This window comes from Haliotis rufescens, unplaced genomic scaffold, assembly GCF_023055435.1.
Source record: "Haliotis rufescens isolate VD_foot unplaced genomic scaffold, xgHalRufe1.0.p SCAF_3, whole genome shotgun sequence".
Lineage (NCBI taxonomy): Eukaryota > Metazoa > Mollusca > Gastropoda > Lepetellida > Haliotidae > Haliotis > Haliotis rufescens.
Window position 1 is genome coordinate 67,086,293 of NW_025964001.1, and position 26,734 is coordinate 67,113,026.

Sequence of the window (26,734 nt, forward strand, 5' to 3'; positions counted from 1 at the left end):
GCTGATTCACATGGAGGACTGAATGTTAACTGACTGATTCACATGGAGGACTGAATGTTAACCGACTGATTCACATGGAGGACTGAATGTTAACTGGCTGATTCACATGGAGGACTGAATGTTAACTGGCTGATTCACATGGAGGACTGAATGTTAACTGACTGATTCACATGGAGGACTGAATGTTAACTGGCTGATTCACATGGAGGACTGAATGTTAACTGACTGATTCACATGGAGGACTGAATGTTAACTGACTGATTCACATGGAGGATGCTAGGACTGAGTGCGTTCAAGATTATTGCACTTCTATTGTGATGTGTGTGTGTCTGCTTGTACTAGTCTGGACTAATTCCGATGTTATAGTGCTAGCCCACTGAGATACCATGCCGCAGTTTAACATGAATACCCCATTCAGACACAGTGTACTGACCCCGAGCTAACCAGTCCTTTTTTTTTCAACCAGGCATTTTTCTCCTAACTCAAATTACATCAATATCCTTTCATCAAAGGATTCTGCACATACATGCTGTCAGAAAAACAAGACAAGTCATTAGTCTTAATTTATTTGATTTCTATTTACACTGTACAAATTGCTCCCATGATTAAAATAAACTGCCTCTGCCACAATTCTTCTCATGCATCGCTGACGGGAGACCTCTAGTTGCGAAAACCTGACCAGAAATACTAGAACTCCCACGTCAGCATCCTTGAGCTTATCAGTAATGACATCTTGTTCATAGCGGCAAAGAGGATTACAAATCTCATAAAGAGCAGATCTTGAACTCTGATACGATACCTCTCTGTCGGACCCTACATGCTTAACAAAATACCTCTTTTACTACAGCTGTATTAAGATACAGGATGTTTAATTGTGCTATATTGTCAAATCTATAACAGGTAACCAGACTGTAAACACAATACTCATCATGAATGCAGTACTATTTAATGTAAGCAGTTATCAGGAAGTTACTATAGTTAGATGCTAGAGTGGTGTGGTAACTTCCGAAAACGTCGAGCCTCATCCAGCATTGTATAGAGCCTTACAGCACTGGGTAGAAAGTTCTGGAATCTAGTTAGACGGTATATAAAAGGACAAGAGCATGCCTCTCGCATCTCTCTCCCATTTCATTACATCAAGACCAGCTTTCGTGTGAAGATCCGTTTTCATCCCAGATTCCCTGGTACTGCCATAGTAATCGCTGTGCAGTAACTTGTATTGATCTGCAAACTTAGTGAATTTTGTAAAACATTTGTTGATTGAATACCATTTGTCGGTTGTTTGTTGGTTTCACAGTAAGTTCTTTTACATCCAGATTTCTGGGTTAACATATTGTTTTACTTTGGGAATTGACACATAACAAAACATTGCTACTATGCTTAATGCTCTAGTTCGCAGCAGGTACTGTATCAGTGTAAAAGATCTGATCTTCATAAGATTTACAGGTAAACTGAATATCACATTCTAACATGAGAATACCACAGGCAACATACAAGTTAAATACAGGGTTATCATGTTAAGAATATATACAAATGAGCAACTACCATCATAAATATTTCACAGACTAAACTGTATGTACATTACCAATTCAATAATACTGCATTCACTTGTCACCAACGACTGTAACACCAGCTGCTTGACCTCTTACGGAACCATACTGGCAGTGGTACATTATTCCTGTTTCTTAAGAATTTGGATGAATGTCAATTGTGAATATAAAGAAATATGACGTGTTTTGAGTTGTTACAATATGAAGTAAAAAACATTTTAACAACTGTAAAACAACATACCATATTCGACGTAATAAGTGCCCATGGCGATATTTGCTAATATATTGGCTCGTGAACAATCCCAATTAGCACCCTTTCCGATTGATCAATGTACACAATACTTATTTACGGTATTTGCGTATAATACGCACTTGTGTGTTATATGCACCCTTAATTATGGGCAATTAAATTCTGGGAAAATATATCTGTCGTATATAAACATTTCAGGCTGTCAGCATAAACCACGAAATTTATCTTTCAACTCTGTTTTTTTTTGACAAAATAATATTCTAATAAGAGCCCCCTATTTCTAATTTTTAGAGGGCCCTGGGCGCTTATTACGTTAAATACGGTAATTAAAAAGTAAATGGCTAAAACAGGACGATATTTTGAACATATTGATACCCATGTTAAAATGTCAATGAATCTATTAAAAACAATCTTTCAACAAAATAATATCTTCAACGCAGTAATAATAATTCTGACTTCATCATATTCATTGACTTCATAATAATAATGATTGTAGATTCTCAAAATTCATGTAACCATCTCAGGAATGCACAGAATATTTTATACAGCTTGGGCCATCTTGAACATGAAATAGAAAAGGGTCGTCTATGGCAGTTGTCATCATGACAGACTGGCTTTCATCAGCTGCTGGAGTCGGTTCAATCGCTCGTCAATGTCACAGATCTCAGCTGATCTGTCAAAATACTCGCTCTCATCACCTGTGATAAACAATAGAAATGAGATAATAATAATATGACATAAAATAATAATAATAATAGGCCATTTATATTGCACATATTTCAACACCACTCAGGGGCATGCTCAAAGCGCTATTATTACCCCAGGATCAATAATCATTCTCAGCTCCCTGGGGATCATACAACCCAAGCTGCCTGTTAGGCGCTAGAAGGTTAACAGCCACATTACCATCTCATCCTACCGGGTACCCATTCACTGCTGTTCGAACAAAGTCACTTGCCCAAGTAAGTGAGTGAGTATGGTTTTACGCCAGTTTTAGCAATCTTCCAGCAATATTACGGCAGGGACACAAGAAATGGGCTTCACACATTGTACCCACTTGCCAAGGAGACACCACATGTGTTACATGTGCTTCAGTGTGGGGCAGGACCGAAGCCCTAGAAACGCTAAGGAGCCAAGCTGCTGAAATGTGGTCACCCATCCAAGGACACTCCGCCACCGACGCTGCTGAACTTCATCTGATTTGTGCACAGGACCATATTTTGATTTCATGTCATAATTCGTACATACCAGCGGTAGATACTCATTGAATTCAACGCATCCAAGTTGTCTAGTTTTAATAGTCCCAGGGAGTGAATGGTGTTTAATGCGTCAGTCAGCAATATTCCAGCTACATGTTGGCAAACATTGAGTAACTCTTGACCAGGGTACAGTTGTTAATGACCCAGCCCGTGGGTACAATGCCACACAATCAGCAAGGACATTGATTTGTATCCATCCAAACCGTCGCCTCTAACCACAAGCATTCAGTACTTTGGGGATCATTTGGGTAAGGTGAAATGGGGTTTAACGTCGCGAGGCAGTCAGGAATACATTGTGACTGATGTTTCAGTTTGTAAGCGTGGACAACCGTCCCGGCTGCACCTACCACTGTCAGGGTAGTTCTCCTTCTTCCTCACAGGTCTCCTCCGCCCTGACTCCGAATCAGGGGTACTGGCCAATGTAAACAAGTCAAGGAACGTTACCAAATTCCATGATGTTCTGATTGTATTATTAGAAAGTTGTATTGGCAGGCCATCAATGGCTAGGAGTGAGCTGCCAAGTGATCCAATTAACCAACTATCGTGTTTTCTGCACAAAATGTATTGCCACAGATACTTTGAATACTGTATTCGACGTAATTAGCGCCCCGCTCTAATAAGCGCTCAATCATAATTTACTAATATATTGGCTAGTGAACAATCCTAATTAGCCCCCCTTCCGAATGTACACAAGACTTATCTATTCACATATAATACGCACTTGTGTGTTACGCACCCTTAGTTATGGGCAATTAAATTCGGGAAAAACATATCTGTCGTATATATCTGTCGTATATATAAACATTTCAGGCTGTCAGCATAAACCACAAAATTTACAATCTTTCAACTCTGTTTTTTTCACCAAAATAATATTCCAATAAGAGCCCCCTATTTGTAATTTTGAGAGCGCCCTGGGCGCTTATTACGTTGAATACGGCACTGTAGTAACAGCAACCACTGTGGTGATGTGGATGTGAAATTTGTCAGTTTCAATCAGGAGTGGTTATTGTTATTTGATATCAGAATTAAGTAATTTCCAAATACATGGTATAACAAGCACGAATTACTAATATCCCCCGACATGTCCGGTTGTGTGCAAGGCAAGAAATATTGTACTGTTGTCAAGATCTGCTCCGGAAACGAGCACTACCTCCATTTTCAAGTCAAAGTCCTTGCTATGGAAACTCGAAAGTACATTTTTCAAAAATTCCAAACTATCAAAAGGCACCTTTCATCACTAGACCTATCTATATGCCAAGTTTGGTTAAGATATCTCTCATGGTTTTTGAGTTCTGCTCTGGAAACAAAACGTGACGGACAGCACTCATTGTTTTGTTTGTTGTTTAACACATTAAGCCAGTGATTGACATCATGAGCATCGATCCACATAATTGGGATACAACAAGTATTTGTCACAGAGTGACGAAATATCCCCCGCCTGTACACCATACTACCAAATATGAAGACAATCCAGCGATTAGTTCTTGAGATATTGTGGCAACACCGTTTTCCAACTCCAAAAACAGATTTGCCTGCTGTGACCTTGAAAATGGGGTCAAGGTCACCAAATCTGACAGGTGTATGCGGTGTCTGTATATACACTATAGTTCCAAATATGAAGACAATCCAGCGATTAGTTCTTGAGATATCGCGGCAACACCGTTTTCTAACTCCAAAAGCAGATTTGCCTGCTGTGACCTTGACAATGGGGTCAAGGTCACCAAAACCGACTGGTGTCTGCGGTGTCTGTATATACACCATAGTTCCAAATATGAAGACAATCCAGTGTTTACTTCTTGAGATATCGCGGCAACACCGTTTTCCAACTCCAAAAGCAGATTTGCCTGCTGTGACCTTTAAAATGGGATCAAGGTCACCAAAACCGACTGGTGTCTGCGGAGTCTGTATATACACCATAGTTCCAAATATGAAGACAATCCAGTGTTTAGTTCTTGAGATATCGCGGCAACACCGTTTTCCAACTCTAAAAGCAGATTTGTCTGCTGTGACCTTGAAAATGGGATCAAGGTCACCAAAACCGACTGGTGTCTGCGGAGTCTGTATATACACCATAGTTCCAAATATGAAGACAATCCAGTGTTTAGTTCTTGAGATATCGCGGCAACACCGTTTTCCAACTCCAAAAGCAGATTTGTCTGCTGTGACCTTGAAAATGGGATCAAGGTCACCAAATCTGACAGGTGTATGCGGTGTCTGTATATACACTATAGTTCCAAATATGAAGACAATCCAGCGATTAGTTCTTGAGATATCGCGGCAACACCGTTTTCTAACTCCAAAAGCAGATTTGCCTGCTGTGACCTTGACAATGGGGTCAAGGTCACCAAAACCGACTGGTGTCTGCGGTGTCTGTATATACACCATAGTTCCAAATATGAAGACAATCCAGCGATTAGTTCTTGAGATATTGTGGCAACACCGTTTTCCAACTCCAAAAACAGATTTGCCTGCTGTGACCTTGAAAATGGGGTCAAGGTCACCAAATCTGACAGGTGTATGCGGTGTCTGTATATACACTATAGTTCCAAATATGAAGACAATCCAGCGATTAGTTCTTGAGATATCGCGGCAACACCGTTTTCTAACTCCAAAAGCAGATTTGCCTGCTGTGACCTTGACAATGGGGTCAAGGTCACCAAAACCGACTGGTGTCTGCGGTGTCTGTATATACACCATAGTTCCAAATATGAAGACAATCCAGTGTTTACTTCTTGAGATATCGCGGCAACACCGTTTTCCAACTCCAAAAGCAGATTTGCCTGCTGTGACCTTTAAAATGGGATCAAGGTCACCAAAACCGACTGGTGTCAGCGGAGTCTGTATATACACCATAGTTCCAAATATGAAGACAATCCAGTGTTTAGTTCTTGAGATATCGCGGCAACACCGTTTTCCAACTCTAAAAGCAGATTTGTCTGCTGTGACCTTGAAAATGGGATCAAGGTCACCAAAACCGACTGGTGTCTGCGGAGTCTGTATATACACCATAGTTCCAAATATGAAGACAATCCAGTGTTTAGTTCTTGAGATATCGCGGCAACACCGTTTTCCAACTCTAAAAGCAGATTTGTCTGCTGTGACCTTGAAAATGGGATCAAGGTCACCCAAACCGACTGGTGTCTGCGGAGCCTGTATATACACCATAGTTCCAAATATGAAGACAATCCAGTGTTTAGTTCTTGAGATATCGCGGCAACACCGTTTTCCAACTCCAAAAGCAGATATGCCTGCTGTGACCTTGAAAATGGGGTCAAGGTCACCAAAACCGACTGGTGTCTGCGGAGTCTGTATATACACCATAGTTCCAAATATGAAGACAATCCAGTGTTTAGTTCTTGAGATATCGCGGCAACAAACAGGTGGGACGTACGGACGGACGTACGGACGGACGGACGGACGTACAGACGGTCGTGAATACTATATATATATATGATAATGACATGCATCAACCATGTCAGCGAGTCTGACCACCCGATCCCGTTAGTCGCCTCTTTCGTCAAGCATAGTCGCCTTTTACGGCAAGCATGGAGACCTATTCTACCCGGGATCTTCACGGGTCTCTAAAGCACAAGTGCACCACTTCTCCCTTGACTAATGATATCACAACGGTCTGCAAAGCATTGTGACTCAATTTCTTTGCAGGGATATTTCCTACAAGAGATCACTTGATTGCAAACGTCAATTTGGATAAAAGTTACCTAGGTGACAAACATATCGTGTTTTAAATGTAGAGCTAGATCAGCTGTAGATTTAACCAGGCTAAAGTGGACATGAATTTCAGATACTGATCGCATCGCATGACAGTGATTGAGAAAGAAGTACTTTGCTATGTATATTAGCTTGTGTGGTTATCAGAGGTGGTTACTTTTATTTGAAACCTCTGATTGACCAGTCCGAATGAGGTATTTTCTAACTTCGGGGTAGAGTTAGCTAAATACCCCTTCCTCTTAAGATGAGGATGATAGCAATATCCAGATGAAACAAGGATATATTTTCTTCTTTGAGTTCACTGGTGCTCTCCTTGTATCCTTTCTTGGCTGAAACAGAAAATCAACTTATCAGAAAATATTTCACTCTTCAAAAAGAGAACCAAAAAGTCTAAAAAATCCAAATTCTCCTTTAACCATATCCATAGGAAACATACAGTATCAAAATATATGTGAACAATATTATTATGGCAAAAAAATAAATACCAGATATAAGATATTCTTCAATGACACTGACACTGCTGATACTGCGATATATTGCTGAAACTATCCCCAGGAAATGTTGGACAGTCTTGTCATACTTACCACACCAGGACTTGTTTGGTAGGAAGTCCTCTTCTGTTTGCAATTATTATTGTAGTTCCTGAAATTCCAAGAACAGTGAGAGAGTGAGTTGGGTTTAACACCGCTTTTAACAGTATTTCAGTGACCGTATTCGACGTAATAAGTGCCCACGGCCATATTTGCTAATATATTGGCTCGTGGACAATCCCAATTAGCACCGCTTCTGACTGACCAATGTACACACTTATTTATTCGTGTATGATATGCACTCGTGTGTTACATGCACCCTTAATTATGGGCAATAAAATTCTGGAATATATATCTATCGTGTATGATACGCACATACTTTTCTTTTGTATCATTTCAGGCTGTCAGCATAAACAACGAAATTTACGATCTTTCAACTGTTTTTTTCTCACCAAAATTATATTCTAATAAAAGGCGCTCATTACGTCGAATACGGTATATCAGCTTAATGTGGGAGGAAAGCCCGAAGTGATGCAGGTCTCAGACGTTTACCACTTCGGTGAAAACCCACGAGCACGGGTATGGTGCTGACAAACCTAGAAACATAATCAGGATTCGAACCCACAATCATAGGTTTCTGGCGGGCCCAAGGGACTCAACTCTGCAAAGTGAAATGCGGCGCCTTAGACGACTGGGCCACCCTGTCATCGGCATTATTGTAAGGAATGACTCTACGATGACAAACACAGCAACTAGTTGTACAATTTCCATCCACCTCATTTTTTTTTATCAGGACTCACTCCTCATACACACGATCCTCCAGTCACGACTTGCACTGTAATGAGGCTAGGCAGGTTTTAAAGGATCCTGCAGTTAAGGAAAGACCTGGGTCACCCCACTTCAGCAATTGCTGGGGAGGATCATAAATAGCACATAATAACTTTCACAGAGGTCACGGATGAACAGCTCCTATGTGATTGAATTTATTAGCGTACAGGTTCTACTACACCAAATCAGAACCAGTTGGGATAGTGCGGTTTTTGTAGGGAGCCTTCAGTGCAGATCGAAAGATATCTGCAGGCTGTGATTGGAGGATATTGTGTAAGATTTTTATGTCTTTTAAATGTACAGTTATTAAAACTGACCATGGTTTTCTATATTTAGTACTGTCTTTTTCAACATGATGACTTATGCTGAATGTGACATGTGGTGCGAAACTGGGGGTGGTGTGTTTAGCTTCCTGTACTCGGAAAAGGAGCTGGCTAAGCTAGTAATTTTTTTTTTTTATTGCTGCTCTTAGGCCAAACTGTGCACACACGTACAGGTAACAGCTGTTGAATGCTTAGTTATTTAAAAAAAAAATATAACGTTACTATAGTCTATGGGAAAACATTTGGTTGTGTGTAACCTCAAATGCTTAACTAAGGACCGTGGATTTCACCAGCCTGCATACAAAAGACGGTGGGGTCAGCTGCATACAAGAATGTCTGTGACAGATAACTTTATAGTCCTTAGTTATAGTTCTTATCAATAGTATGGTCTAATATCAGCATTCTACTTGTCTCGAAACAAGGATGAACTCAATATATTTTTTTACAATCAAAAGGTTTCACTGTACAAATAAAACCATCTTCCCAAGGCAAGGGAGTTAACAGACTATTAAAGTCCAGTTTCCACCCTTGCTGAACTAGGCTGGAATTTGGGGGGGGGGGCGATCGTAGTGCCACCAGTGGGTGGCCGTTACGAGCTATGACCTTCTATGCCCTCCTATTGACCAATCAGATTCCACCTCTCCTTTCACTTGCATTTGCTTCAAACAAAATGGCGCCGTCCAGTCCAGATGATCTGATCAATAATCAAGATCTTTATTGCAATAAAATGGGTCTCACCTGACATCAAATCATTCGATGACCTTGATTACAAATATAAAATCATTTAAAAAACATCTGTCAGTACACATGCTCTGCAAATCCGATCGATCGATCAATCAAAATCTGCAAGGCAGTCGCCATGTTGCATATGAACCCAATGTCGATTTCATTACGTGATTTTGATTGGACAATACTAGACTTGTTAATATATTACTCCATAATTGCCGCCTAGTCCAGCAAGGGTGGAAACAGGACTTGTAAAGTCAGGTAACTCCCTTGCCTCGGGAAGATGAGTTAAAACAGACACACTGTGTACTTTGTACTACCTACCTGAGGCCTCTATAGGAGGAATCCGACATCCCACCATCACTCAGGTCTCCTTGACTGCCCACTGGTAGAAGAGAAACATAATATTTTTTTCTGGATATTTTAACTCTCTTACATTTATCAATGTATTAGTGTGTTTCTTGCGTTTCTGAGGTGAAAGGCCTTTAATGGTGCACTCAAGATTATTGCACTTCTGTAGCGATGTTCATATATGTGTGTGTGGATGCGTGTGTTCTAGTCTGGACTAATGCCGGTTTAAAAGTGGATAGATACCCCACTGAGACAGTCTTTAAGTCCAAAGAAACCCAGCCCTGGTTACACGAAGTGAAACCTTTTAATGTCTTATTGTATGAAGCAGCGAGGGATCGAACCACCAACCTTCCGCTCTCTGGTGCCGACGCTCTATGCTCTACACCACAGAGGTGGTCATTGTGCAAATAGAGTCTGTTCAGCTCCAAATGACAACAATGAATTTCAAAATAACTCAAAGTCGGAAATAGTCTATTCAATGTCAAGATTGCGAATAAAAATTATGAGACGACCCTGTACTGTTGTGTAACATGTTCAGTGTGTGTTTGCGCTGTTCCTCCTACTGCTGTTCCTCCTACTGCTGTTCCTCCTACCGCTGTGCCCCTACCTCAACTTGTACACATAACGACATGACAGTTTCTTTAACAATTTTTTCCAGTGATGGGAAAAAATAACAAACAGCCGATATTGTTGGGTACAGGGTATTTATTGCCGTATACCATACTGACATTTAATAGACTATTCCCGATTTTGAGTTATTTTGCAATTCACATTTTCTTTTGGAGCCAAACAGACTGTAGTGACCATGTAATAAGGAGAAATGCAACATGTGAGTCAAAAGTAGTGAGAATTGAAAGATAATTGAAAGAACGACAGAATGATAATTGTACTCACAGGATGAATTCCTTGATCTGTTGCGACTCTGAGCTGAAATAAATAGGACATTAAATCTCTTACATAACAAAATGGTTTGTGAAATTACAGAATACTAATTATTTCCATCTGGATTAAGAAATGGAGAGTGTGCGACTTCATTTTAGAAAATCTTGGTGGTGTATTGAACAATTCAAGTTGAATCAAGACTGGACTAGTATAACATGGTATAAGGAGGAATGAATTGGTGAGACCATACAAAGCTCATTTCTTCTATAAAATCAGCAATATTGTAGATGCTTCAGTAAGCAACTCAGGCTGCCTGGTTGACTGTAATATCATAGGAATGCAGCTGACAAAGAGTCGCCAACCCTTGGGCAGGCAAACCTATAGTGTTTAGGGTGAGTGAGTGAGTGAGTGGATTTGGGTGAGTGAGTGAGTGATGTTAAACGCTGCTTTTAACTGTATTCCAGTTATATCAGCGTGTCAGCTTAATGTTGGAGGAATGCCCGAAGTTTACGACTTCGGTGAAACCCACGAGCACGGGTATGGTACTGAAAAACCTAGAAACATAATCGGGGCGAACCGAGATTTGAACCAACAATCCTAGATTTCTGGCATGCCAAGGGACACAACACTGCACAGCAAATTGCGGCGCCTTAGACGACTGGGCTACCCGTGCCCCCAGCAAACCTACGAAGGATTGCATGGACCTGTGCTCATGCTTTTGGCCACTGGTTCGTCCCGTCCAGACTGAATTATTTCCAGGCAACTTAGAAAGCTTGTATATCCCTGATAATGGCATTAACAATACTGAGGCATCACACAATCCTGACAAACCATCTACTGGCTATCATCAGGTTAAACAAGTTATCTGATAAAATGTTGGCCTCAACCACTGTAAATATCACCTGGAACAGTACTTCAGTCATACCACAGCTTAATGTGGGAGAAGAGCCCAAAATGACCTAGGTAGTAGATTGGTATCACTTTGGTGAAACAGACTAGCATGAATACGGTGATGACAAACAAATCATCAATAATGGTTGAATCTAGGACTTGAACCCACAGCAAGCACATCCTGACACTAACAAGGGACACAACTCTGCATAGCGAGCAGCAGCCCAACGGACCATCTGTACCTTAAGCTGCATCTGATGGAGAAATCTCTACATGCATAACAAGAAAACCAGAAGTAATGATGTATTGGAAACTAACCTGAAAGTCTGCTTGTGTTGGTGCGGCCAGGTGAAGGCCCGGTCGATCGGTTGGATGTCCGAGAAATGTTGGCACTTGTTACCCTCTTCCTGCAGAGGAAATAGATAATAATAACCATGTGCTTGTCTTCCTTACATGCTTGTCTTCCACACAGATGTATTTGAAAACTTTAAGAAGGATGCTAGAGTAGAATTTAGAGACATAGAAAACTCTTGTTGACAGGAACCATTCAAGACTACATACTTTTTTAAGTGAGATTCCCTTTTCACTCGCTCTTTTTCCTTGATGTAAGCTGTGGGATCAAAGCGTGGGTTGCGGGCCCCTGAAGGAATAAAGTTTTTCCATTTGTTAAAATAATAACTGCACTTGACATGCTGGAGTTCTGTTCATAGAAACCAAAGCTAGTTGAAAAAAAGACGAAGAAATTGCCTGTAGTTATTCAAGACCAATTACTGGCAATTTGGTATTTACATCAGCATACAAGCAGGGCAAGGCACACTGTCAACACACTGATAGCAGGTGGTTACATTAATAAGTATGAATCGGGTGTATATAATTGTTGTTATATGGCAGTGTATTTTATTGTTGAACAATAATTGTAACTTTGTTACATTGTTTTTGGTTGAGATTCAGTAGACGCTCATTGCATTGTCTTTGAACAGTGATCAGTCATCAGCAAGTTACTATATTTACATGCTAGTGTGGTATGTAAACTTCTGGTTTGGTATACCGCAGATGGTGATAGTATGTTATAGAAACATATGGAAAGTTCTGTAATGTTCTAGTGCTGCTAGACTGGTGAGGGCACGGTATAGAATTTTCCAGTAGCTTGTTAGGCTGCTATGGAGTCGGACAAGAGCGTATTTATGTATCTCTCACATATTTCATCACATTAAGACCAGCTTTTGTTAATGGATCACTCATCGCCCCTGATTCCCTGCCTGTGCCCATCTCGGAAGCCTGACCGCTGTCACCGCTGGGTGAATATATATTATTATCACAGACACTTGCTATCACCACTGTTTTTTAGTTTTTGATACTGACTACTGCCATCATATAAAGTATTGCCATTGAATATTGTACTACCACACTATTGTGTACTGCCATGGTAATCGCAGTGTGGTTATTTGTGTTGATTGGTTTAATTTTGTAATACATTTGTTGATTGTATACCATTTGTTGGTTTCACACTAAGCTCTTATATGTACAGACTTCTGGATTAACATATTATTTCAATTTGGGAATCGACACGTAACATCGCTGAACCGGCAACGATATGGCAGATAAATGGAATTATACCCATGACATCGGCAATAGGCGAATAGCCTTACTATTGTTATTATTATTATTGAATAGCATTCATTCAATTACTTCTGACACTAGTAATATATGAGAAAGAGAAAATAAAGTTGATAGTACAGCAAGCAAGTGTTAAGACCATATACAAATGCATATTCTCCAGAATCCAGAAGCCCCCAGAAATCATTACACACCAACATTCATTTCCAGTTCGGTAGGACCCATGAAGATCAATCCCAATTGCATGGATCGATGCTCATGATATTAATCACTGTATTGTCTGGTCCAGTCTCGTTTATTTACAGACCGCCGTCATATCGCTGGAATATATTGCTGAGGTTGGAGTTAAACAACAAACCAACCAACCAATCCAGTTAGGTAGTGTTACCTCAGTCTGGGGAAACACACACAACCTCAAACAGATTAGAGTGCCTTGCCTCTAGCTAACATAGAGACAAACCTGCTGGTGAAGGTGTTCGGCTCCTGGTGTGGAGATAAATGTTTCTAGTTGAGGGAGATCTGTCGCTGAGGCTGCTTCTGTTTGGAGCAGTGGATGGCCTCTCCCTGGATGAAGATCGAGGCCGGCCATACAGTCTGTCCTGTGAATGTGTTCTGTCTCTGTTGTAGGACCTGTCATTGGACAGCGACCGTTCTCGCGTGTACCGATCGTAGGAAGATGACCGTTCTCGCGTGGAGTTGCGGGACGTTCTCTGGGTTCCTCTTGCACGATCCCGCTTGTAAAGAGCTAACTCATTTGTTAAACTTTTAACTCTGACTCGTAGGTTTCTCTCAGAGGCTCTTAGTTCCTCAACCTGTAAGAATATTGGGTACAACATTATATCTCAACCGGTCTACAGTTTGACATAACTTGGATATGAAGATTATTCATTGAATGAGGGAATCGACACAAAAGTCTTGGGAACAAGAGAACAAAAGCTAGATGGTTTAGTTCAATGCATGATGCAGTATTTCAAATACAGATTTTAATATCATTTGAAACCTTTCATCATTGACATTTTTAGAGAAGGGGATTTGTGTGTGAGTGTGACATTTGTGTGAGTGTGACATTTGTGGGTGGGTGTGGGATTTGTGTGTGAGTGTGACATTTTGGTGTGAGTGTGACATTTGTGGGCGAGTGTGGGATTTGTGTGTGAGTGTGACATTTGGGTGTGAGTGTGACATTTGGGTGTGAGTGACATTTGGGTGTGAGTGTGACATTTGTGGGTGAGTGTGGGATTTGTGTGTGAGTGTGACATTTGGGTGTGAGTGTGACATTTGTGGGTGAGTGTGGGATTTGTGTGTGAGTGTGACATTTGGGTGTGAGTGTGACATTTGGGTGTGAGTGTGACATTTTGGTGTGAGTGACATTTGGGTGTGAGTGTGACATTTGTGGGTGAGTGTGGGATTTGTGTGTGAGTGTGACATTTTGGTGTGAGTGTGACATTTGTGGGCGAGTGTGGGATTTGTGTGTGAGTGTGACATTTGGGTGTGAGTGTGACATTTGGGTGTGAGTGACATTTGGGTGTGAGTGTGACATTTGTGGGTGAGTGTGGGATTTGTGTGTGAGTGTGACATTTGGGTGTGAGTGTGACATTTGGGTGTGAGTGTGACATTTTGGTGTGAGTGACATTTGGGTGTGAGTGTGACATTTGTGGGTGAGTGTGGGATTTGTGTGTGAGTGTGACATTTGGGTGTGAGTGTGACATTTGTGGGTGAGTGTGGGATTTGTGTGTGAGTGTGACATTTGGGTGTGAGTGTGACATTTGGGTGTGAGTGTGACATTTATGGGCGAGTGTGGGATTTGTGGGTGAGTGTGACATTTGGGTGTGAGTGTGACATTTGGGTGTGAGTGACATTTGGGTGTAAGTGTGACATTTGTGGGTGGGTGTAGGGTTTGTGGATGAGTGTGGGGTTTGTGGGCGAGTGTGGGATTTTTGGGCGAGTGTGACATTTGTAGGTGAGTGTGACATTTGTGGGTGAGTGTGGGGTTTGTAGGTGAGTGTGACATTTGTGGGCGAGTGTAGGGTTTGTAGGTGAGTGTGACATTTGTGGGCCAGTGTGACATTTGAGGGCCAGTATGGGATTTGTGGGTGAGTATGAGATTTGTGGGTGAGTGTGGGATTTGTGGGTGAGTGTGGGGTTTGTGGGTGGGTGGGTGTGGGGTTTGTGGGTGAGTGTGGTATTTGTGGGTGAGTGTGGGATTTGTGGGTGAGTGTGGGGTTTGTGGGTGAGTGTGGTATTTGTGGGTGAGTGTGACATTTGTGGGTGAGTGTGACATTTGTGGGCCAGTGTGACATTTGTGGGTGGGTGTAGGGTTTGTGGATGAGTGTGGGGTTTGTGGGTGAGTGTGGGATTTGTGGGTGAGTATGAGATTTGTGGGTGAGTGTGGGATTTGTGGGTGAGTGTGGGGTTTGTGGGTGGGTGGGTGTGGGGTTTGTGGGTGAGTGTGGTATTTGTTGGTGAGTGTGGGATTTGTGGGTGAGTGTGGGGTTTGTGGGTGAGTGTGGTATTTGTGGGTGAGTGTGACATTTGTGGGCCAGTGTGGGGTTTGTGAGTGAGTATGAGATTTGTGGGTGAGTGTGGGATTTGTGGGTGAGTGTGGGATTTGTGGGTGAGTGTGGCATTTGTGGGTGAGTTTGGGATTTGTGGGTGAGTGAGGGATTTGTGGGTGGGTGTGGGGTTTGTCGGTGAGTGTGGGATTTGTGGGTGAGTGTGGGGTTTGTGGGTGAGTGTGGTATTTGTGGGTGACTGTGGGATTTGTGGGTGAGTGTGGGGTTTGTGGGTGTGTGTGGGAGTTGTGGGTGGGTGTGGGGTATGTATGGATTTGGGGATGAGTGTAGGAATTGTCGTTTAGGCATGAAAACATGACTTCTGAAAATGGATGATTCACTCTCCCTGCTAATCACACTTACTAGATGTGCTACCTACCCCTCCCCTTGCCTCCCTCTCACATGTACCTCCTCTAGAAGCTCCCTGTACTCCTACTACAGACCCCTCCCTCTCACACGTACCTCCTCTAGCAGCTCCCTGTACTCCTCCCCTCCCTCTCACACGCACCTCCTCTTGAAGCTCCCTGTACTCCTCCCCTCCCTCTCACACGTACCTCCTCTAGCAGCTCCCTGTACTCCTCCCCTCCCTCTCACACGCACCTCCTCTAGAAGCTCCCTGTACTCCTCCCTTCCCTCTCACACGTACCTCCTCTAGCAGCTCCCTGTATTCCTCCCCTCCCTCTCACACGTACCTCCTCTAGCAGCTCCCTGTACTCCTACTACAGACCCCTCCCTCTCACACGTACCTCCTCTAGAAGCTCCCTGTACTCCTGTCCCCGCTTGCTGGCCAGTCTCTGATGCTTGGACTTCTCCTTCATCAGATCTTCTTCCAGATTCTTCACCAGTGTCTTCAGCATCCGCACATCGTTGACAGCACTCCCTGTGGAAGTGCTCTTCAGCTCACGGCGGTACTGGAGGAAGTCAGCTTCTAGCGCTTCTTTGTCTTTCTGCAGACGGCAGTTCCTTTGTAGAACAGTAATGATATTTCAGATGCATTGAAACAACAAGCATGAAATACTCAAATCCCCTGCCAATATGACATGTCCAGTTGTGTGCAATGCAGTAGCCCCTGTGACCCTGTTCACTGGACCCACTGCAAGGAAGAAGGCTGGTTCAGGTGCCACTTGCAAAATGTATTTTCACAATAATCCACCATATACCTTGTCCAAGTTCCTTTGTCAAGTGGTATACATCTCAAGTAGGTAATCTTCAGAGTTAACAATTATTAACTCATGGTGATATATTATATATCTTAAAGACACAGTTGTGAGATTCTCTATGTATGCAACAGTCATATCTTGCCCTAGACCATCCTACATGTCCAGTGATGAATGTAATAATAATAATAATAAGTGCATTTATAATGTGCCAGATTCCATTCACCAAGTGGATGCTGATAGTGCTACACTATTATTACCCTGGTCAATGGATCAGTGAGCACTCGAGTTTCATTCTCAGCTCCCTGGGGAGTATACAACCCAGGCTGCCTGTGAGGCGCTACAAGGTTAACAGCCACATTACCATCTCATCCTACCGGGTACCCACTCACTGCTGGGTGAACAGAGGCACATAACCATAATGAATGTCTATTGGCTGTGATCTCTAGAACTGTTTCTAAATATTAATAATTAAACATGTTCAAGCAGTTTCAGTGAGAAAAATACTCGTCGTGTCTGAGATTATTCTGAAGTATCACGAGTATAGAGGGGAAAGAGGGTCCGGCCTCAGAGACTGTATCAACATTACGAAGGATGACTGTTTGAGTTTACATCCCCAAGTAAACGGAGTTACCTTCCTGACCTACAGTTAATGAGTGAGTGAGTTTGGTTTTACGCCGCTTTTAGCAATATTCCAGCAATATCACGGCAGGGGACACCAGAAATGGGCTTCACACATTGTACCCATGTCGGGATTTGAACCCAGGTCTTCGGCGTGACGAGCGAACGCTTTAACCACTAGGCTACCCGACCGCCCCTGACCTACAGTCAGTTCAGGTAAGTATTTAAACACCTACATGAAGATACTTACTCTTTATGAAGTCTTTCATTCTCTCTCATTTTGGTTTCTGAGATTCCCTGCAATGATAACAAGAGTCATCAGTCATGACAAATCCCCAGCCCCCAATAAATTCGAAAGAACAAATCATTTGACTGTTACTTTAAGTCCAACTTGATGTGAGAATTTCTATCTAATCTGTGTGTCCGTATACAAGAGGAGTTATTGAGTTATCAAGAGTTATAGAGAATACCATGAAATTGGGATTCGGAACTTTGTATTTCTATGTCAGGTGCACACAACTATGAACAGAGTCAAAATCAAACTTGTTGCCATGGACACAGAAAAATTCTAAATTCTAAAAAGCCCTAAATAGCAAAAGGTACCAGTTGACAACTTCAACAATTTCAAGTAAGAGTATGCATTAGTTTTAGAGATATGGTCCGCACAAACACACCACTATGAACAGATTCAAAGTCAAGCTTGTTGCCTTGGAAACAGGAAAACTTCTGATTTTTTTTTCAAATTCCTAAACAGCAAAGGCACTACTGTGGCCTCCCTTTCAGCTAAGTCTAACATGTTACCATAGAAACAGGGAAAAATCAAATTTTGAAAACTTCCCAAATAGCAAAAGTTTTTCACAGTTTTCATGCTGTGTTCTGGAAACGGCACATACACCCACCTTTTGAGACTAAGTCCAAATTGTTTCCATGGAAATCGAGAAAAATAAAAAAGCCCAAAATCCGCATATAGCAAAAGGCACCACCTCATGATCTGTTTCATATATATATATCTGCCTATTTTAGTTGAAAGATAATGAACGGTTATGGAGTTGTGCTCCAGAAACGAAATCCGTCCCCTTTTGAGACCAAGGCCAAATTGTTTCAATGGAAATCAAGAAAAATAAAATGCCAAAGTCCATAAACAGTGAAAAGCACCACTTCAGGATGTTTGATGTATCTGTGAATTCTTGTTGAAAAATTTTGAACAGGTTTTTTGAGTTACGCTCCAGAAACGAAATGGTTACGGACGGATTGATGGACATCGTACATGTACTACATTCAAGGAAACACAGGGTACTGACGACCACCACCAGCAATCTCTGTTTTGGGCAACGCCGATCACCTATATGAACTTGAGATGGTGGCTAGGGTAGGTTGGGTAGACCTTTGCTGGTATATTTTTCACCCAGATCATTAAAAAATGGTCAACGAAATGACTACAAACGGATAAGCAGACATGCTGAATATTTTCTACATAAAACAAATATAAAAAAATAATAATAAAAGTAAAATAAAATATCTTTTTTTCAGTATGATCTATTTTGTAGGGTTGAGCAGGTTCGCAACAAAGGAATATTTAGTTGAGGTCAAATTCTGCCCTTGAATCCTTGATGCAAGCATTCTCTCCAGCAACATTACCTGATGTCGCATGACCTTGATCTCCCCCTTGAGCTTCCTGATGGTCTCCTGCAGGTGGCGCGGGTCTGGCTTCCCCACATAGGGCAGTGGCAGCGGGTAGTGGATCCTGCAACATCCATCAGCAGTGAGTGACCATAAGTCCAGCACGGTCAGCAGGGATTATCGAGCATTTTATACTAAGTGCCTTTGGCCGGCAAATTGGAAAAAATGGCATTGTGTTCCAAGCAGTTATCTTTAAAAAGGACCCGTGAAGATTCGGGTAGAGAATAGGTCTTCAACAACCCATGTTTGCCATAAAAGGCGACTAGACTTGTCATAAGAGGCGACTAACGGGATCGGATAGTCAGGCTCGCTGACTTGGTTGATGCATCTCATCGTATCCCAATTGCGTGGATCGATGCTCATGATGTCAATCACTGGATTGCCTGGTCCAGACTTGATTATTTACAAACCGCCATCATATAGCTGGAATATTACTGAGTGTGGCGTTAAACAACAAACAAACAAACAAACAATTCTTTATAAAGTTCTTATTTTCTTAAATTTAGATGTATTCTAAAATAAAATTGCATTCAAAATTGAAGCCTCTTCCTCATTGATGTCTATTGGTCCTGTTGTCAGTGAAATACAAGTCCCCGCAACCAAGCTGTCACATCAGCATAGGCTTCTGAGTAGGTCACTGTAGAGAACACTAAAAATGGCCTTACATTCCACCAACGTGAGGAATCAACTCTGGTTCCATGACTGACATAAAGCCAATGCTGTGTCTACTAGACTATCACACAGCCCTCAAAAACTGGAGCTACACAACTGTATCTTCAGACATACAATTCAAACAGCCCACAAAAATATGGAACATTACTTCCTTTGGGAGAGTCAGTTAATGTTGACTTTATGATGCAGTATATCAGATATTGTATGGCTGCCTGTAAGTATGTCTTATCCAGACTGACCCTGGTAAATCAGAGCCAAGTCACATGATCTAGTTACTTCTTGCAAGTGAACATTTCCCTGTGTCCTTAGCATGCTTAGAGTAATTCCATCTTCCCGAGGCAAGGGAATTAACACTATAAAAGTCCAGTTTCCACCCTTGCCGAACTAGACGTCAATTATGGAGTTATATTTTGGCTGGACTTATGAGTCTACGCATAGTCCAATCAAAATCGTAAAATGAAATTGACATTTGGTTCATAAACAACATAGAAACTGCTGTGCAGAATTTGATTGGTGCAGGCTTTGTAGAGCATGTGTGCCATCAACTGGGCGTTAACAGATATTTTCCACATCTTTTCATGTATTTAAGGTGCTCTCAAGTGATCTGATGCACTTCGCGAGGTAAGACCCATTTTATTACAATAAAGGACTTGATTATCGACAGGGACATAGAAGGGACATAACTCGTAATAGCCACCAGTGGCGCTACGATCGAGCCCAGGAATTCCAGCCTAGCTCAGCAAGGGTTGAAACTGGACTTGTAATGTCAGTTAATGCCCTTGCCTCAGGAGGATGGAGTGACTCCAGCAAAATAGCACCTCTGATGGAACTTTCTGTGTAAGTTTCGACAGGTTGAATGTATGTAAATGTTCGAATATTAGAAACACAATACATAAAAACATCGAAAATCATTATTTTTGACATTTTAGACTTAATTCTAACCTTATTCTATTATAATTTCAATCATGTACGATTGGATGTGATAAATATACATCTCCTTTGTATGAAAGTATCTGATAACTTTCTAAAAGTATTCCTCATTTCCAATGGATACCTGTCAAATTCTACAGTATACGTGAGGATGAGGTAGCGTTTTGAGTTGAGGAGAGTGGCCCTCGGTGCAGGTATGGAGGACTTGACAGTGCTGCCTGACTTCCTCTGTCGGAGAGACTCCAGGTCGGCATAGGTCAACAGGTCCAAGGCTACACTGTCACTGCTCTGTGAACAAACGAATAATGCATTAGAATTCTGAAGGCCATGTCTGTCAAATACAAAAATACTGAATGTCTGATTTGGTTGGTTGGTTGGTTTGTTGCTTAACGCCGCACTAAGCAATATTCCAGCTATATGACGGCGGTCTGTAAATAATCGAGTCTGGACCAGACAATCCAGTGATTGATATCATGAGCATCGATACATGCAATTGGGATCAATGACCGTGCATCAACCAAGTCAGCGAGCCTGACCACCCGATCCCATTAGTTGCCTTTTACGACAAGCATAGTCACCTTTTACGGCAAGCATGGGTTGCTGAAGACCTATTCTACTCCGGATCTTCACGGGTCCTGAATGTCTGAAGTAGGAGTGTCAAAGATCGTATCTCTTGAGATATGGTGGAGCATTGAGGTGACATGGGGTTTAAAAGTTGCATTCAAGATTACTGCACTTACATAGCGACGGGCATGTGCATGCTTGCGTGCACGCCATTGGGGATGGTGGGGTTAACGACAAAAAACAAGATTTAATTAACAAACTGGCCGAAAAGAAAATTTCTCAAAAACGGTATGACAAACAAAACAGGAGCTGTGATAAGGGGAGGGTCAAGAGGGCATATAGCGTGTGAGATCGGATAAGTATATAAATATACAATTAAAATTAAATTAATTTTTTTTAAACTTCTCCTATCTCACATTATGCATTTATCCCACCATTGGACAGTGGGGCGCAGATACCCTAGGCTGTATAGACTATTACCGTGAGACGTACATGATGAAGCTGGTGCTAAACAGCGACACAAATGAAATAATCTACAGTCAAGTCTCGTTTATCCGACACTCGTTAATCCGACAATCGGCTTTATCCGACACAAATGACGGGAACCGATTAAATCAGTGCTGTTTAGACCCGTTAATCCGACAGTCTCGCACTCCGACTCCGACACACCTAAATTGCAATGATTTGCTGAAATCACTCATTAATCAGTCTCGTTAATCCGACACGGTGATCAGCGTACTCCATGGTCATCTGCCCGCGAGTACATAGTCCTGTGTTTTGATGCGAGACGAGTCGGCGAGTAGCTGCATATTTAAACGGCTGCAGAGATAAACTTTGTGTTTTGTGTTAAACTTTAGAGGTTGCATGATTAGAAAACATATTCCGCGAACAATGTAACACAACAATATGAATATTTCCTTTTTCCTTTTTTTATTACAACATGTTTGAATCGTTATCTATCGTGTAGTTGTCCAATTTTCGATCACGAACGTTGATAATACCTAATTTCGTTTATCCGACATACTCGTTAATCCGACATAATCATATGCAACCAACAGTGTCGGATTAACGGGACTTGACTGTATAACACTGCCCAGTAAAGACAAGTGAGTGTCAGGTGTAACAGCATAAAGTTGGTTATAACATGCGTAGATGTTTTCACGTATGACATCGTTTCATGAACGACTGTGACTAGAGATCTATTCAGTGTATGACTCATAATCGATCCAGTCAATCGTTGGTGCCAAAGTGAACCCTTTAAGCTTCATCCTGTCATCATGGAAGATGAGGGGACTTTCTTTCTGCGAGTTGCACCAGTGTTGTGAACCAACCTCAAGTTGGCCAATAGGGAGCGACCAAAAGCAGTTTAAGCTGATTGATGGATGCCGCCTTCTGATTGGCCCAAGCTAGAATGCTGGTTGGGTGAAAGGCGTAGGCGGCTAGAGATTGTGGTTTCAAGTTGGCAGATCCACACGTGTCTTGCTCGGACCTGAATGTTCAGGGAGTTGAAAAGCCAGCAGAAGTCGACAGCAACAGGAGCGGCATCAACATCTTGCCCTGATGTGGCAAGGGTAGTCAGGAGTTCATTTTGTGTAGGTCGCTATGCACAGGATTACGGTGTGTGACCAATTTGTTATGTGGTGACCATGGTGATGCTAGGATGTGTTCAGGTGAATTGTTTTTACAAGATGGAAACTTTGTTCAAACATGTTTCCACAGAAGGATCGAAAGAAGAAGGAAGAAATGCATTGTGTGAGATAGGATAAGATAAAAAAATTCTACATTACACTAGCCCCTTGAACTGACGTAAATTTCATTTGGCAGCCCCTAGTGAAAGCCATGTCTTGTTTAGAATCCCTATGTTCTGAGCTATTCTATTGTGAAGTCTGTCCAGTTACCTGTGATATAGCCGACTCAAGCATGCTGACAAAGACACTGAACTGTTTGAAATTCCCAGTCTTGTGTGTGAGATCCTCGATATCTGCAAGGAAGAAAGATTACAAATATAACTGCAAATAAAATTGAAAGCATAAATGATTGTTAAAACAGATACAAACATCGATTTCTTATTATGGGTCATGTGATGCAGCCAATTATTACATTTACAAATTATATCTGTTTTTCATTGGTTGAGAAAGGGTCACATGACATTCCTTAAAACACAGTATTGCCCGAGACCCACCCTTACCTGCAGTGTTCAAAGTGGTACTGCCCTGCGTAATTAAGACAATGGATGCAAAAGAGGGAAATATATTTTCCGCCAAGCAGCAAGAGCGTAATGCAAGGCTTGTTGTTATGCATCTCCTGTGACTTCTATTGACATCTGATTCAATGATTGTTAAATTTCAAATATTCTTGTATTTTATAAAAAGTAAAAAAAGACAATTATTGACCACAATTCAGTAAATATAATGTATTATGGACCCAACAAACTGATATTGACCCCGGTTCAGTTCCTTGGGTCCATAAAACATGACATTGCTCTCAAAAATTAATAAATATTGGTGACATAATAATATCTTCTGAATAATAGTTATGAACTTATGATTATCTACAATAAACAGGACAATGTGTGACACTGACAGAAAGGGAAAATCATGTACTAAGTGATATAATAATAATAAACAAAACAATATTGAAAGGAATAAAACTGATGAAAACAAACTGTTACCATGGATACCATATCAAATCATAGTTCAAAATTAACAGAATCGGTTATCATACGAAGGGGATGAGTTCACACACCCAAAAACCTAATTGGGAAAATGTCAACATTTTCAGACTGACTGACTGAGTATGGTTTTACGCCGCTTTTAGCAATATTCCAGCAATATCACAGCGGGGGACACCAGAAATGGGCTTCACACATTGTACCCATGTCGGGAATCGAACCCGGGTCTTCGGCGTGACGAGCGAACGCTTTAACCACTAGGCTACCCGAACCATTTTCAGAAGAAAAACACACAAAAAGTAGTACTGTTACATAAATATGATAAAGCTATCAATGTTACATATAGCACAATCCAGTAACAACACACACCAAGGAAGATTTTTTTAACTGACATTTTTTTGTTTTTAATAATAGTAATAGTACTTAAAAGTAATGTTATTCTGTGAGAACAATATGATGATAGATTTCTAATTGTTTACTGTAAATCCCCTGAAGAGTTGATTTTGTCAGTTGGTAAACTTCCAAAGTGTTCAGCCCTGCAAGTCATTAAAAAGTGCCATACCACTCAACCTTACCAATTAAATATAAGTTGAAATACACTCAGTTTCAAGATGTTTTGTACTGTGGACATGATCATTATTATGAATATATATACCGTATTCAACGTAATAAGCACCCAGGGTGCTCTCAAAATTAGAAATAGGGGGCTCTTATTATAATATAATTTTGGTGAAAAAATAAAAACAGAGTTGAAAGATTGTAAATTTCGTGGTTTATGATGACAGCCCGAAACGATACAAAAGAAAAGTCTGTGCGTATAATACACGACAGATATATTTTCCAGAATTTAATTGCCCACAATTAAGGGTGCATATAACACACAAGTGCGTATACTGTTGTTCACTAGCAAATATATTAGCAAATATTGCGGTGCTCGCTTATTAGAGAGGGGCGCTTATTACGTCGAATACGGTACTCCATATACATCTGTGCATAAAACTCTTGAGACTTCTAGTCTGAACTTGGCTCTTATCGTAGCATTACTTTCTGTAGAATTTAGTGTTTTTATACGTAATATCATTAGCTTTGCTTATAAGACAAAAAATAATTTTACTAGACTCAGGCTTTGAGTAGTGGCTAACATCACAAACTGCATTATTAATTTTACTGTGACTTATATTCAAGCTGGAAGTTTCATCATGTTCATGCAGTTTGCTGGTAGGAATCATGTGGTGATAGGGAGCTTTTAACGTTTGGTGTGTTGTTCTGGTAATGCAATTGAAGTGGTGAGAGAAATTTAACACCGCTTTAAATGCTATTCTGACTATTACAGTCAAATCGTGGTGCGACGGCCTGATGAAACCTAGGAGCAGAGGTATGTTGCTGACAAACCTAGAAACATAATGATGGCAAATCTGGTATTTGAACCCACAATCACAGGTTTCTGGCATGCCTTGGCGAATTGTGAGCCACAGTGAATTGTGAGCACCTCAGACTGGGTCATTCATGCCCTGGTGTATTATTATTATTATTTGATAATGTTTGAAAAACTACTATACCTATTATAACAACTATACCTTTTTTATTATCAAGTATGATACTTTGCATCATCTGTATGATTTGAATCATGCAGAAGTTGTATCATCTTGTAGTATCTATGTATTGAACATTTTGGTGCAACTTACACAATGACATCATTATTTAATAACAAGTGATCAGGTAGAATGTATCATGCCAGCCGTGTTACAAAACAAATATACATGATGATGTTCAAGGAAACCATACAAGTCTTTTGAAATTGATCAAATGTTGTTTTTTCACTAGGATGTCAAAAGCTGTTTTTGGGTCTATAGGTGTTTAGCTATTTCCTCATAATAATCTAAGATACAAAGAGACATTATCAACAATTATCAAGAGCATGGATTGGCAAGGTATATGCCGCACAGTCCTATCAAAATCCAAGAAAATTAATACCAAAGTATTAAATACATTGACATGACATCATAACATGCACTTGTAACATACATAAAAATAATAACTAAAAACGTTTTCGACAGAGGTGGGTTCAAAGTGTTTTAATATGAATACGACCATCTCAATTGTCAAAATACAGCTGGTATATTTCTGGGAAATCACATACAATGTATACATACAGGCTGAGTCAAATGTAGCTCTCCACTGATCGGCGGACAACCGGTCTTCAACTTCCACCAAAACAGCACCTGCTTGGCTTTCGAGTGTCACAATATACTCAGATCCACGGAACATATGGGCACTGCCAACACTAGCATCGCCGACGGACGCCATGATGACGTATATGGGAGAACTAAATTAAATCAACCTAAAACCTAAAATATTAGTAACGGCACACGTTTCAACACGACTTTCGGAGACAGTGACAGCCACCGCTTATCAACACCATACCATGAGTGTTTTTATCTTTACAAGACGATTCCATCAAACTTATATGTAAGGCTAATTATATCTTTGAACACACCAGCACATTCGTGCTAGGTTGTGCCATCTTTTACACAGGGATAAGTATATATTTGCAACTTTTTCGCAATCATCGTCTTTCAAACAAGGCGCTGTCAGCCATATTGTTTACCACTCATGCGCGGTAGGGAAAATATGCATTTCCGGTGTCAACACGCACCTACGTGTCGAAGCTTGTTGCTAATGACGCGCCACTTGAAAAGCATAACATCTGATTTTATTTCATATAACCCTGTTGAATTACAGTTTATTCTCCAGATACGCTTGATGCATTGAGCGGACACAATAAAACTCAAGTTTCTACATGACACTGAAATTGAATATTAAATCTAGATATTACGTTTCAGCGAGGAAATGTTTAAGAACTGTCAACATCAGAAAATTATTATGTTATGTTATGTTATGTTATACACATCAGTGTAGATTCTATATTATGTTATTTTATGTCGTGTTATATT

At 41.0% G+C, this 26,734-nt stretch overlaps 1 protein-coding gene across 1 annotated transcript; it reads right to left on the reverse strand.

Annotated features, from left to right (window-relative positions):
• Positions 1-1,997: 1,997 nt before the first annotated feature.
• On the reverse strand, positions 1,998-26,383 carry LOC124151528 (centrosomal protein CCDC61-like). The gene is made up of 15 exons (XM_048403326.1): positions 25,934-26,383; positions 23,008-23,090; positions 20,670-20,833; positions 18,902-19,007; positions 17,514-17,560; positions 16,232-16,448; positions 13,397-13,748; positions 11,881-11,959; positions 11,638-11,726; positions 10,441-10,473; positions 9,520-9,580; positions 7,373-7,430; positions 7,071-7,117; positions 3,407-3,480; positions 1,998-2,498 (listed from the first exon to the last, which is right to left on the reverse strand). Exons 1-15 carry the CDS (start codon positions 26,085-26,087, stop codon positions 2,401-2,403), a joined length of 1,662 nt encoding a protein of 553 aa, XP_048259283.1. The 5' UTR covers positions 26,088-26,383; the 3' UTR covers positions 1,998-2,400.
• Positions 26,384-26,734: the final 351 nt, after the last annotated feature.

Bases quoted from the DNA above. Each gene is read 5' to 3' on its own strand.
- LOC124151528 (XM_048403326.1), bottom strand. From the start codon at position 26,087: ATGGCGTCCGTCGGCGATGCTAGTGTTGGCAGTGCCCATATGTTCCGT. The intron at 13,749-16,231 runs GTACGTGTGAGA...ATATTCTTACAG, and splicing joins ACAGGGAGCTTCTAGAGGAG to GTTGAGGAACTAAGAGCCTC. The intron at 11,960-13,396 runs GTTTGTCTCTAT...TTATTCCTTCAG, and splicing joins CCGAACACCTTCACCAGCAG to GGGCCCGCAACCCACGCTTT.